The sequence below is a fragment of the Carica papaya genome, chromosome 5 (assembly GCF_054855325.1).
Source record: "Carica papaya isolate Zhongbai chromosome 5, ASM5485532v1, whole genome shotgun sequence".
Taxonomy (NCBI): domain Eukaryota; kingdom Viridiplantae; phylum Streptophyta; class Magnoliopsida; order Brassicales; family Caricaceae; genus Carica; species Carica papaya.
The window spans coordinates 14,123,072-14,136,559 of record NC_142313.1 but is presented as its reverse complement, the minus strand read 5'-3'; the positions used below and the strand labels follow the sequence as shown (position 1 = coordinate 14,136,559).

The following is a 13,488-nucleotide window of genomic DNA, read 5'->3' as shown; positions in this document are numbered from 1 at the left end:
CATGCCATCTGCTATTTACCAATGAAGCAGAAACATTTCAAAAGCTCTTGAAGCTTTTTGCTTTGATCTAATTACCCTTTTTTACTTCATTTTTGCCTTTCTCTATAAGCATTAGACATCCAATTAGGAGCAAAAAAAAAAAAACATTTTCACTACTATTTTTCTTTTTCGAATTTCTTTAAATTATTATCAGAAAGTCAATTGAAGTAAAAAGTTAAAAGAGAACTGAAGTTCCTTAACTATAGCACTTTAAAAAAAAAAAAAAATTTGTTTAAAAAAAACAGTGGTCTTGGTAGCTAGCCACCATTGCCATAATATGTAAGACAATATATAAAACAGAAAGTGGAAGCCTAACTTTCTTAGAGTTGGAGTATAAGTTCTATGTCCCTGGCATTTTACTGTAAAATTTTATCTACTACGGACTAAGAATTGATTATCTCTGCAAACTAAATTTACCACAGAAATCTAATGATAAAATTACTGAAATCATAAGTTACGTTCATGCACTCGAGCAGCAATGGATTGTCCATCTTATGAGCTGCCACCATCGCTCGATATCAATCAATTTATGCTCAACTGGAGCAGCAAGCTGTAATCACAGTCAAATTCAAGATCATATAATCAGTTTCTAATGACAATAACAGTTGTAGACAGCAAAATTGTTATTCGAAACTGAAGAAGCTATCATGTGTCAGACCGAGAGCTCTTGTTCTATCTCGGTTGCAGCTAAGGATGCAACATATAAATCGATCAGTGTCAATGCGAAATGCATCGACTTAGTCATAATCCCCAAAAGAATGACACTAGCACTTCCAACATATGTTCTCCTTCATTACTCCTCGAGAACAGAACTACCATGTCCAGTACTTGTTGCAGAAGAGAAAGAATCAGAAATTGATAAAAATTGATTGTATGGTCTATGTTTATCATTTCCTAGTAGAATTTGCATCATCTACTAGTTAAACTAAATGTAATTTCCAAATATAACATAAATGATGGAAGAACAAAAATAAAGACCTAAGATTGAAATAATGTCTCTGTATGTACAAATGAGCATCTGCTGTCTGACTCTAATGACTAAACACAACTATCTGATGATTACACTGTAGCTCAGACGAAAATTCATAAAATATCCAATTTTATGCCAACTACCTCATCAGCCTGTTGGAGTATGGCAACAGATACAGCACTGGTATGAAGACGTCCAGACTTCTCTGTTAGAGGTACTCGCTACCAACATAGAATTGTTAGTAACTGCAGCTAGAAGTCACATTTTATGAGCTTAATAGGAGGTAGGAAAACCTGAACTCTCAAATTTTACCTTCCCATAAACACCAGCTCCAGAAATTGAAGCAAAAACACAGCAACAGAAAGGCAAAACTCTGTATGTAATGTCTACAACATAAAATTTCAAACTAGAAGTCATGTCATTAATTGGGACTACTAGCAATGGATGAAAAATATACATTATATCCTTTCAAGTCAGATTTAATTACATCTACCACTTCAAATTTCCAAACCATCTTCTGAGAGTATCTCTCATACCTAATGCAGTGTTAATTTAATTGTTAAAAACTAGAGTCTGTTAATTTAATTGTTAAAAACTAGACTTCTGTTAATTATAGCAGAAATTATCGACAGATGTGATTTATATGTTGTAATAGTTTGAGGTGCATCCTCATATAATAAAAATGTAAGGTGCAATTTCATATAAATGCAAAAGTGTGAGGGTATTTTACATTATCCCTTAATTTAACATTTCTTACCTGCTCTTACCTCCAGAGTATGGTCCCTCTCATCAACATCATCCTTAGGAAGTAATGCCCTCAGCAGCGAATTCTCTTCTTCCATGGCCTACCTAACTCCTCAGTTGCCATAGCAAGAAAGTATTTGTCATTAGAGCATCCAGCTATCACTGACTTCAACTCATGAATCTCCTGCATGAAAAAAAATAAAAAAAGAAAATCAAAAAGTATCAAGCAGCTGCTTCCGAACCAGTCACAAGAATCACTTAGAACAAGCAAACATACAGAGATATAAACAACCTTGAAAAGAATCAGTACAAGATACATACCAACATCCAATGGAATGTTAGGATTTGATGTAGAATGGATTAGGTTTCGATTGCCTATATAGACTAGAAATAATACTAAATGTAAAAACTATTGGATCATTACGAGCGTGATATTATAGTTTTAGTAACTTTAGGGTTCCATCACTATTAGTTTTTAGGTTTCCTATTTGTGTTACTAATATAATTTTCTAATCCTTTTCTTAGTTTAATCTTATTTGGAAAAGGTCACTAAGAAGCATTATATATTCAATGCAATCTCACTTTTGAGACAGACTACAGTTATTTAATGAGATACTTTTAGAGTTCATCAAATTTCTTAAGTTGTTTGATGCAATCAAACTCTCAATTGTGATATGCAAGATTTTTTAGATGTGATTTCTAGAAAATCGTAAGTATGATGTCTATATTCTTGTTCCTAAAATCCCTAGGTAGATAAATTAATTGTAATTTATCTTATATCAAGATTACTTATAGCAATGTGTCTTAGACGAACTTAAAAAATAAATAATTATGAATAAGTAAGGAAATAAGTAACTTAAATGAATGAAAAAACACGCGCCTATAGAAGTTAGGATAGAACACCTAATACTTTCTTGCTTAAAGTAACTTCTAAGCACCTCATAAAGACCTTTATATTTACCAAACAGGTAGATTTAAACAGAATATTAAAAATTACTTATAAGCACCCAATGAACAATTCTATACATCCTTAATATCTCATAAATTGAAGCCATCATCTAGATAAAAGACTCATGCAATTCCATCTCTTGCCAAGATCGACCAAAAATCAGGACATAAGATTTCTCCATTTAGTTTTGTATGTTCCTTAGCTCAGATCTGGTTATAGGTTTCAATTAGAATTGCACGAATTCAAATAAGACCATTGGATTCAAAATCAGAATAATTTAAATTGTATGGTTGAATCACAAAATATCAAGTATAAAAGACAAAAAGAAATATTTCATTGAACGAACCAGAATTGAATTGTTTGATTCAATTTATTCTAGTTAAAGACTGGTTGGTAAAATTCAATTTAACTTACTGTAAGCTGGATCTAGAAATTGAAAAAAAAAAAAATAGTTTTCTAGTTTTTGAGATGGCTTTTGACATGAAATGTGGAAAAAATGAAAATAATTTCTTTTATTTTTGACATTTCTTTTAAGAAAAAAGAAAAGACATTTCATTTCCCTCTACTTCCCTAGTTCTTCAAAGCTTCAAACATATTTAGACCATTTAATTTAAAAATATGCACCTTTTTGGTTCTTTACAATACTAACAATATATAATTTTAAATTTCTTACTATATTTAACTTTTAAATACTGTTTATTTGAATAATATATATGTGGCAGTAAATTATGATCTGTTAACTATGTTTTAAGTCTTAGAGTTCATTTTTATTCATGATTCTCGACTTAAAAAATTGGCATTCCAATTCATAGTTTGTATCCCGATTCAACAACTATATTTTTGACAAAAGAAAAATATGCTTCTGCGCGATGCTCTACCTCTCTGACCTATTTTAACTGTAAAATCTAGGCTCATTAAGAGAGAACCTAACACTCTCCTCGAGCAAGAAATATTCGAAAATTATCTGAAAATACTGCACAATAGTTTCTGAATTTCAGAACAGCACTTATGTCTTACAGGAAAGTAAAGGACTTTTCGTAGAAAAATAGGAAAGTAGAGAAATAACTGTCAGATGATAAGAATAACTTACAAAGAAGCTAGAACACAGTTCAATAGTCTAGAACACAATTTCAGAGTGCTTAACTCTGACCAAAAACCTTCTTGGCCCATGAGTAAACCACTTGAAGACCTTAACACCAAATGGAACCATTTCAGTAACCAAATTTGACTGAATTACTTTCTCACAGCGTACCTATAAAAGCCTAGATTTTCTGAATGCAGAACCAACATAAACATCAAACCCAATTATCCAAAAACTCTATATAGCTAAATAACTACTTATATACTTGAATTGATAATAACAAACACCCAGGTGAACAACGGACAAGAAAGGCTCAGAGTTACAAGTGTAAATGCACACACATAAACTACAAATCCTCCCTTGAATTTTTTAATTATTTGGGCTACATCACTTGTATATAGTATTAAGATAGTAAAACAACACATGCTGGAGTCAGCCATATCAAATTTGAGTAATTTCGGCACTGGAGCATATTCATCAAATAGAGGCTTATCATAGAGCCAAAGCAATTCATTACCTTTTGTTTGTTCCTTAGCTCATTTATAAGGTCCATGGAATCCCTCAACTTCCATAACTCTTTATTAGCTCTTGAATACTCTGCTGGTGAGGCCTCTGGCTGTCTTCAGCCAACACCACAATTCAGATATCAAAATCTCTATTACGGGCATTATTCAACCGGAAAAAATATTGTCGTATAGAGAGGAATCCTTGATTACCTTATGATTTTCTAGAAGAGCACTCCTGTCCTCAATAGCTGATAGTCTCTGTTCCATGATCTTAATAAGGTCCTCGGATAAAGTAAGGTTGCGTTTCTGCCATTAAATGTTCTAAGAGTCATGTACAATAAAAAAATTTCATAATCTTAACAAGGTCATCAGATAAAGCTTTGGCGTTACAGAATTACAGGAATAGAAGTAAGGCCTCTTTCTCTTCAACATATTGGGAAAAAGAAAAAAGAAAAAATCCCGATCATATAGGAGTGCTCAAAACTACTCATCTTAAAGAGAAAATGACAGTTTTATTTATTCTATTTTTCCTTCACGCACAGTTCTTGAAATAACTGACCTAATTTTCATTCGGTAAAACCACTGTAACCAAACTTCTAACTACAAAATTATCAGTCAAAAACCAGTCAATTGACTACGCCAACTATGCCTGGAAGCTAGGGTTTCAAAAACCTACAATCAGACTCCAAGAACGAAACGATCATCTAACTTTATCGTATCATGAAGTTAACTCGGAAGAGGAAGAACGCACCACTAGAGGAACACCGAATAATTGAAAGAGAATCGTTGGCTGAAGCAGAGAGAAGAAACGGTCTTTGATAGCGAGGATTTGCGAGTGAAATTGCAGACACAGATTGAAACTGCTTCAGTTACATGAATTAAGTTATTCCAAGAAAATGCTCCATTCTACATTCTCATGTTCACCTAATATTAATACAAAATTATGTATCAAAATCCAATATATCATATTAATTTCATCATAAGTTTACAATCACAATCATTTATTCAATTTCTATTTCAAAACTATTATTTGTTATGCATTTAAATAACTTTTTTATTTTTCAACTATATGTCATGTTTGCCTTTATAAAAATATACTCTTAATTATTTACATTTTCTTACACACTATATTTATTATTATTTTAACTATTATTTATACCATTTTGTTATCATTTCTTTTCTATCCACTTTTAACACCAATATAGTAACAAATCATTATCAAAATAATGCAAGCTACTATCATATAATAATTATATATAGTCAAATTTTGTACCAATGACTCAAAACAGGCCAAGGTAATGTACAAAATATCTTTTTTTTTTTAATACTTTTTGATATTGTGTTAGTCTTATAATATTGTATTTAATTTGTTTAAATTTATTTTTTAAAAAATTTATATAATTCAATAATTTTCATAAATTAGATTTGATAATTTGATGGTGAAAAGATTTGATACCAAATTTTTTTTAAAAAAAAATTAAGTTTTTAATAAATTTTTAAATAATTAAATATTATGAACGATTGATAATTGACGTGTAATATTTAATTTAATAATTAATTAATTAATATATTAATAATAAATAAATTTTAGTCCATAAATATTGATTTTCTTTTTTTTTTATGTGTGTGTATGCAAATATATTTTGATAGACTATAACAAGAGTGCATATAATAAATATTACGATATTGAAATTTAAATATAATAGATATCATATTAGCGTGAAAATGATTAACAAATAGTGAATTAGCGCCATAGTTTTATCGAATTAAACAAATTAAAGGAAAAAATTAAGAATGAATGATTATTCCACATGAATAGGAGGAAGTGGAAAGGGAAGCGACCCCCTTCCAATAAAAGGTACAGTAAAAGAAGTACACCTCTGCTAACATAGGCTTAATTTCTCCTTCTCCAACAGGCTGGTCATGCTTCTATCCCTCATACTCTTACAGGTTGAATGGCACCCGGGTGCCCCTCAGCCATCTGTATCCTTGAATCCAAGGTCCAACACTGTACAACCTAGCCTCAACTGGGTTCGTAATAACCTTGAACCCCTTCCACCTCACTCTCAAGTTGGTTCTTGCAGCAGGTCCTCTGTTGTTGTACTCGGCATAGAAGCAAGTGTTCTCATAACTGCTACCTTGCCAAGGCATCCACCCCTCTGGGTCAATGAACCCACCTAGTTCTGTCTCTCTTACAATGGTGGTGGCATATTGCTTCCACGGCCTACCAAGGTAAGACTTCATTTTTGCGTCTCGCGCAAGCCTCAACTCTGGCACGATCTTGCAATTTTGGATGATGAGCCCGATGTGTGCGTTCTTTCCCTTCGAGTTTCCATCAGCAGTCACTGTATTTTTTTGCCCATCGTTTCCTCTTCTCACGATAATCAATGAGTTCTGGATCACAGCCGCTCCCATTCCAAAGATGAAATCAACAGTGCCAGAGATGATACAGTTGCGGAAGAATTGTCTGCCTGAGTTATAGTACAAAGTATCTTGATACCCGTCGATTCTGCAATCATAGACCACTGCTAGATCAGCTTGGATCAAGAGAGCCACCGCCTGGTGCCCACTTGGTCCTGCAGTGTTTTCAAATGACATGTGCTTCGCCAAGAACCCTCTTCCATATACCGCTGCACCATTTATGTAAAATATTTATAATCGAGTAAAACGAAGAGTATTTTTAATAAAAAAATAAAGTTGGAATATGCTTTCAACTTACTAACTGTGCCGGTTTCTGATGTACGAAGGTTGGTGCCAAAGACATGTTTGTTATTAGTAACAATGGTCTTGCCTGCACCATCACCATAAAAGAACACATTGTACTGATTCTTTTCGATGGTAACAGACTCGCGATAAACTCCAGCCTTAATGTAAACAATGTATCTTTTTCTGGTTTTGACGTTCTTAGGGGGATTATAAGCGGCAAGAGCTGCTTTAATAGTCCTAAATTGCCCGCTGCCATCCTGAGCCACGACAGCGTCTGGCCTAATACCTCCACGGCCAGCAAGAAGCCTACGGTCTCCAGCTGATACCCATCTTGGGAACTCATTTGGCTCACCAACATCAAGAAGACGGCGTGAGGGGGGATGATCAGACAAATTTGTTGTAAGATTGAAGTTGAGACCAAAGCTAGAGAGGATTTTGTTTAAGTCAGCAACGATGTCTAGAGTATTGCTAGTCATCTTTTTTGCATCACTTGTACCATCTTCAATGGATTTCTTGAGATCTTCCTCCATAATTTCTTCCAAACAACTTTCCTGGTAAACCCAGACGTTGGTCATCAATTGCCAGATATCGTCAAATTTATCGCTCAAGTTTTTGAAGTCAGAGGAATCAAACTCATCTACAAATTCCTGTATATCTTCCAAAGAGAAGTTGAGCATCTTTTTACAATACTCAAGTTCCTTCTTTTTAACATCTTCTGCATGGTTCTTCACGAGTTCATCTTCAGTGAACTTGTGAGCTTGTATCAAAGCCTGCTTAGTCACCATGGCAATGGTCTTAATAAGCTCCTTTGGCTCGGTACTAGTAGCATTTTGCAAGCTGTTGGTGCAAACATCTTTGTAAGTAGTTGGCTCGCATATAGCCCTCACCGCCTTGGCCTGAGCCGTGAGGTTTTCTTCCTTACCACCCTTGTTATGAACTGCGGCAATGACACCAATGGCGATTCCCACAACTAGAAGAATAGAAATCCCCGAAACCACTACCTTACCGATCATTTTTGTTGAATCTTTTTAACCAGAATTACCTTTCTCTCCGACGAATAACCCTCCCCTTCTTGGGGAAAATTAAGAGATTAAACAACTCCGATCGGAGAGAAATTAAATATATATATTTATATCTAAAGAAATGGAGGATCTGTGGCTGGGTGAGGAAGCAAGATGATGCAAGGGACGCTTTTAAAGGGTTTCAAGGTTTCTAAACTTAGGATTTAATTATTGACGCATGAGATTTCACGTACGTACACTTGTTTTTGCATGGCTGGCCAGTAATCAACATTGGGTGGTATATAATATGTAAGAACATCCGAGAATGACGAGTCACCACATATTGGTATATCAAATATATGTATTCTTCAGTTCTATTCAAATCATTACAAAATTATCCGACATCAGTAATCAGTTCATTTTCCATATATCCAGGCTGGTAATTTTGAGATGAGTTTTTCGTTATCCAAATAGGATATATTATACATTAATTTATTAATTATGTTGATAATTTCAAATAGTTACGACATCTATATATATATAACTGTCATTATATAGCCGAGTCCCGCAATAGTAATTCAAAATAATAAATCAAATCCATTTTTTATCTTTGTAATTTGTTTTGGAAATCAAAGTAAATCTGATTAAAAATTTTGCTGAATTTAAAAAGTTTACTAATTATAATTTAATTTTTTAAAAAATTTATTAGAAATCTACCACTTGTTTAGTTAAAAAATCTACTGGAATTAAAATTGATGCAATTAAACTACTCTATACTTAGTAATTATACGTGTTAAGACTATACTAACTAGTAATTACATATAGTAATATACATCAAACTAAAAAATCTAATAAACTTTATATAATATTTAGTTGCATATATAATATTTAAACTTCACGGAGAAGAAAATATGACTAAGATTATGAGTTGAAATAATTCTGTAAATTTAAAGATTAAATTGTAAAGAAAAAATTAAGACCTAATTATAAGATAACGAATAATTCATTGATAAAATAATAGTGTGTCCAACTCAGATTTTACTAATTGTTTAGCAAAAAGATAGGCTACAGAAAAGAACTATTTAATTAAAAATTTTACTAACTATTTTATTATAAATATTATTTTAATTAAAATTATCACATTAAAGTATTTCTAATTAAAAAGTTAGCATGATAAACTATATAATATTTGTGTAGTACAAAACAATAATCTGTTTATTTTATTTATAACAATAATAATCTAAGTAATAAGAAATTATTAAATTACGTTTAAGAAAGAGTTTGACTTACACTTTGAGTTTATCCTCATGCATGTATGTATTAAATTAAGGTTTCTTCATAGAGAAAGAGTCCAAAAGTTTCTTTTTAGGCCATAAATAATGTATTATCTAATACAAAAATTTGGACAATTGAATCGTTAATAAGAAAAGATTTAATAACTCTGTTATACGTTAATTCACTATTACGATTGTACTGCAATGATATTATAGTCATATTATAATGGCCCCGGAAATTAAAAGAAAACGTATATATGAAAATTCTAAGTGCGTAACCAAAATAAAATATTATGATTAACATCCTTTGCACAATAACCAAAACGTATTAAACGTATGAAAGAATAAGCTAACTAAAGTAAATACAAGAAATGAATACTATAAGAAAAACTATAAAATCTTTAAGAATCTACTTGCCATCTTCCTGCGGAACGGGTTCGGGAACCAAGTCCTCATGATCTGAAATTGTTAAGTAAGGAATGAACTACACTAGTCCAGTAAAGATGTCACACTATCTCACTGTCACAAAACTAAAGGTTGGTAGAAAATAAAAATGACCAATGGAGCATAATTTATAACAAATTCATTTATCAATAATAAAACTCTTTACTATCCACTTACCTCGGTGAGATTCATAAAAATAACTTATAAAAACAATAATATTATAATATCATAAAATCATACGCACTCTGTAACATAGCACATGTCATACTTTTAATATTTCAATCATCATGCAACAAATTTCCTCTTTTAGCAGCCTACCAGTATCCATGGGGATCCATAGGAGTCCCCGCTACACGTGAACCATTCACCTTAATAACTTAACTCCAGGGCCGTTCCCATACCCCGTCCGGTATAGGCACCAAAATCATAAACCTCAATACTCCGTCCGGTATGAGGGTGAAGCGGGCCGTCCCCATACCCCGTCCGGTATGAGCGCCAAAACATTTAAAGTCTCCATACCCCGTCCGGTATGAGAGACAACATTTCTGGTAGGGTTCCCTATGGACCCGGTCCGTCCACCATCTCCCCGGATATCTAGTGAGGCTGTCGACTTATCCATTTATCAATTCACATACATTTTCTATTCTTTTCTTAGTTTTCTGTTTCTCACATAATCATGAATATTTAAACCAGTAACGAGCATCCAACAATGCAGGCATATCATCGGATTCACAAAATCAAGCAGTAGTGAAGTAAATATTGATTCATGCATTCAAAACTATAAAATAAATAGATCAGACACCATAATGCCTTTAAAATTGTAAAATAACTAATACAGCAACTGATCGAAAATATATCAGATTCGAGTCCCATTAGCAGTCTTAATTAATTATACATATCTATTAATTCATAAAATACAGTTTTATCATTTATTAAGCTTTAATGGCATGATAGGAAATAGGGTGAGAGACCCTTACTTGATTCGAAGTCTAAAATCAGTTTTTCACTATGCCTACGGGCAGTTCCTAGATTCCCTGAATTTTTTCTCGGGAACTGAAACACACTTCTAGTACCTGCACATGTCCTCAAAAAATCCAGATCAGACCTAAGGCCTCCTCGGCCAATTTCAAAATTCTGGCACGGCGGCTCCGTCGTGCTCCGGCGTCGGCGCCGCCGCCCACGGCGGCGATCCACCTCGAGTTGGCTGTTTTCGGGCGTTTCCGGCCGAATTCAGCCAAACTAGCCCAATTCCTGCGAGGAAACACACGTAGGGCCCTCGGTGGGCCAAAAAGATATAGAAAATCGAGACTTACCGGCAGTGGAGCTCTCGGGTGCGGTGGCTCTTCCAGCACGAGTCGCGATTTGGCATTTTGCTCCTGTCAACTTATAGAGGAAAGGACGGTGGTCACAGTGGTGTAAAAATTACATCGAACGAGAATCGGGAAGGGCCTCATCGGAGGCAAAAATCGAGAAAACCCGCGACAGCGCCGCTAGGCTTCGGCGATATTTTTCGGCCAATTGGCTGGTGGTTTGGCTCTGATTTGACCACAGGTGGGTTCAACATCGAAATCCAAGCCAAAGGGAGAAATTTTACCTCGTTTGGCGGCTGAAAAGTGCTCTAGTGCGGCGGCGGGTGGCGCCGGTCGGTTCTCCCAGCGGTTGGGTTGTCTTCTCCGGCGAGGGCTCTGGTGGCTAGGGTTTGGGGTTAGGTGTGGATGAGATTATTTATAATCTTCCCCTTTTAATCTGAACCGTCCATCATGATTTAATATGAGCCGTCCGATCGCGATTAAATTAAGAATGAATCTGGGCCGTCCATCGCGATGCGATCTGAGTCGTCTGCACGCATAAAATCTGGGTCGTCCGCACGCGCTTTTGATCTGGGCTGTCCATGCGCGCGGGAACGGATCTCAGCCGTCTGATCGCAAGCACGCGGATCGCCCACTTGGCTCCGTTCCACGTGGCTTCCCGTGTCAGCGTCTCTATCATGCGGCGTGTCCTGGTTTGCTGGGCCTGCTGACCGGGCTGCTGACGTAGCTGCTGATGTGGCGTAATTTTTTTAAATTGCGTTTTGACACCCCGATTTTCGATTTTCTTTTCAAAAACACCCCAAGAATCCGAATTTTCCCCCATTTTTCTCAAAATTGTTTTCAATTAAACTCCAAAAATAATTTTACCCATTTTTATCATTATTATTATTTTTATTTCTATTTAATTAAATTAAACTAAATTAAAACTATATATTATTACTTAAATAATAATTTATTTCATTTAAAATTTACAAAAATTTAAAATAAAACAAAAAATAATATTTAAAAATAATAATAATAAAATTTTGGGGTGTTATAACTCTCTCCCCCTTAAGGAAATTTGGTCCCCCAAATTTGTCTCTTACTCTTGATCGAACAAATGGGATACTAGGCTCTAAAGTCTGATTCTAGCTCCCAAGTAGCTTCCCTTGGCGTGTGGTTCTGCCACACGACCTTTACAAATGACATTTTCCGGTTGCGGAGTATTCTGCTCTTTCAGTCCGTGATACCAACTGGTACTTCTTCATAAGATAAGTCCTCTTGGAGTGGAAGCAGTTCATGAGCCAAGACATGAGAGGGGTCCGGGTTGTACTTACGTAACATGGATATATGGAACACATTGTGGACCTTAGAGAGCTCTAGAGGTAGTGCTAGTCTATAGGCAGCAGTACCAATCCTGTCCAAGACTTCAAATGGTCCAATAAATCGGGGGTTCAGTTTTTCCATCCTATCGAACCTACTAATTCCCTTGAAAGGAGTGACCTTAAGGAAATCCCGGTCGCCTTTCTCAAATGCTAAATCTCTCCTCCAGGTGTCTGCATAACTCTTCTGCCTACTCTGAGCCGTCTGAATGTTCTTTCTGATTTTAACTATTTTAAACGTGGTCTCCTCTACCAACTCCGGGCCGAATAATTTTCTATCACCCACTTCTTCACAACAAATCGGCGATCTGCATGGGCGCCCATATAACGCCTCATATGGAGCCATACCAATGCTCGCTTGGCAGCTGTTGTTGTAGGCAAATTCTATCAGGTGTAGATGGTCGTCCCAATGCCCCCTAGAGTCAAGGACACAAGCTCGGAGCATATCCTCAAGTGTACAGATTTTTCTTTCTGATTGTCCATCAGTCTGAGGATGGAAGGCAGTACTGAGAAACAGCTTTATTCCCATGGCTTGCTGGAAACTACTCCAAAATCGAGAAGTGAACCTGAGGTCCCTGTTGGATACCACTGTCATTGGAACTCCATGCAACCTGACTATTTTTCGGATATACATTTTTGCCAATTTGTCCAAGGGATCGGTCATCCTGATTGCTAAGAAGTGGGAAGACTTGGTAAGCCGGTCAACAATTACCCAGATGGCGTCATATCCTGAACGTTCCTTGGGTAATCCCGTTACGAAGTCCATGGTGATATGTTCCCACTTCTACTCCGGGATCAGTAAAGGTTGAAGTAACCCACCTGGGCGCTGATACTCTGCCTTGACCTGCTCACATACCAAGTATTTAGATACAAAGTCAGTTATGTCCCTTTTCATCCCATTCTACTAAAACCGGGGTCGCATGCTTTAGTACAATTTGGTACTTCCGGGATGTATGGTAAAATTCGAGTTATGGAACTCTATCATGATGTCTCTCTTTAACTCACTGTCGTTTGGGACACACACTCTGTCCTGGAACTGGAGTAACTCATCGGCAGTGACTAAGAATTCTGAGCTCACTTCCTGTTCTGCATCAATCTTGCGG

The 13,488-nt window shown here is 35.4% G+C and overlaps 2 protein-coding genes across 10 annotated transcripts; both read right to left on the bottom strand.

Annotated features, from left to right (window-relative positions):
• Window positions 1-331: 331 nt before the first annotated feature.
• LOC110816248 (peptide chain release factor 1, mitochondrial-like) lies at window positions 332-5,293 on the bottom strand. Of its 9 annotated transcripts, none has more exons than XR_015818946.1 (5): window positions 5,041-5,268; window positions 4,500-4,595; window positions 4,301-4,399; window positions 1,767-1,937; window positions 332-589 (listed from the first exon to the last, which is right to left on the bottom strand). XR_015818946.1 is itself a non-coding variant. In XM_088219350.1 (5 exons), the coding sequence occupies exons 2-4, from the start codon at window positions 4,554-4,556 to the stop codon at window positions 3,820-3,822; spliced, it is 228 nt and encodes a 75-aa protein (XP_088075476.1). In that variant the 5' UTR covers window positions 4,557-4,595; window positions 5,041-5,293; the 3' UTR covers window positions 880-1,937; window positions 3,793-3,819. The 9 variants fall into 9 exon arrangements, 3 of the variants coding, with proteins under 3 accessions (XP_088075476.1, XP_088075474.1, XP_088075475.1); XR_015818944.1 differs by having other exon boundaries at window positions 1,153-1,937; window positions 5,041-5,264; XR_015818948.1 differs by lacking the exon at window positions 332-589 and adding an exon at window positions 3,793-3,891 and having other exon boundaries at window positions 880-1,937; window positions 4,301-4,403; window positions 5,041-5,281.
• Window positions 5,294-6,064: 771 nt separating this feature from the next.
• On the bottom strand, window positions 6,065-8,176 carry LOC110816231 (pectinesterase 5-like). The gene is made up of 2 exons (XM_022044344.2): window positions 7,009-8,176; window positions 6,065-6,919 (listed from the first exon to the last, which is right to left on the bottom strand). Exons 1-2 carry the CDS (start codon window positions 8,006-8,008, stop codon window positions 6,234-6,236), a joined length of 1,686 nt encoding a protein of 561 aa, XP_021900036.1. The 5' UTR covers window positions 8,009-8,176; the 3' UTR covers window positions 6,065-6,233.
• Between the last annotated feature and the right edge of the window lie 5,312 nt (window positions 8,177-13,488).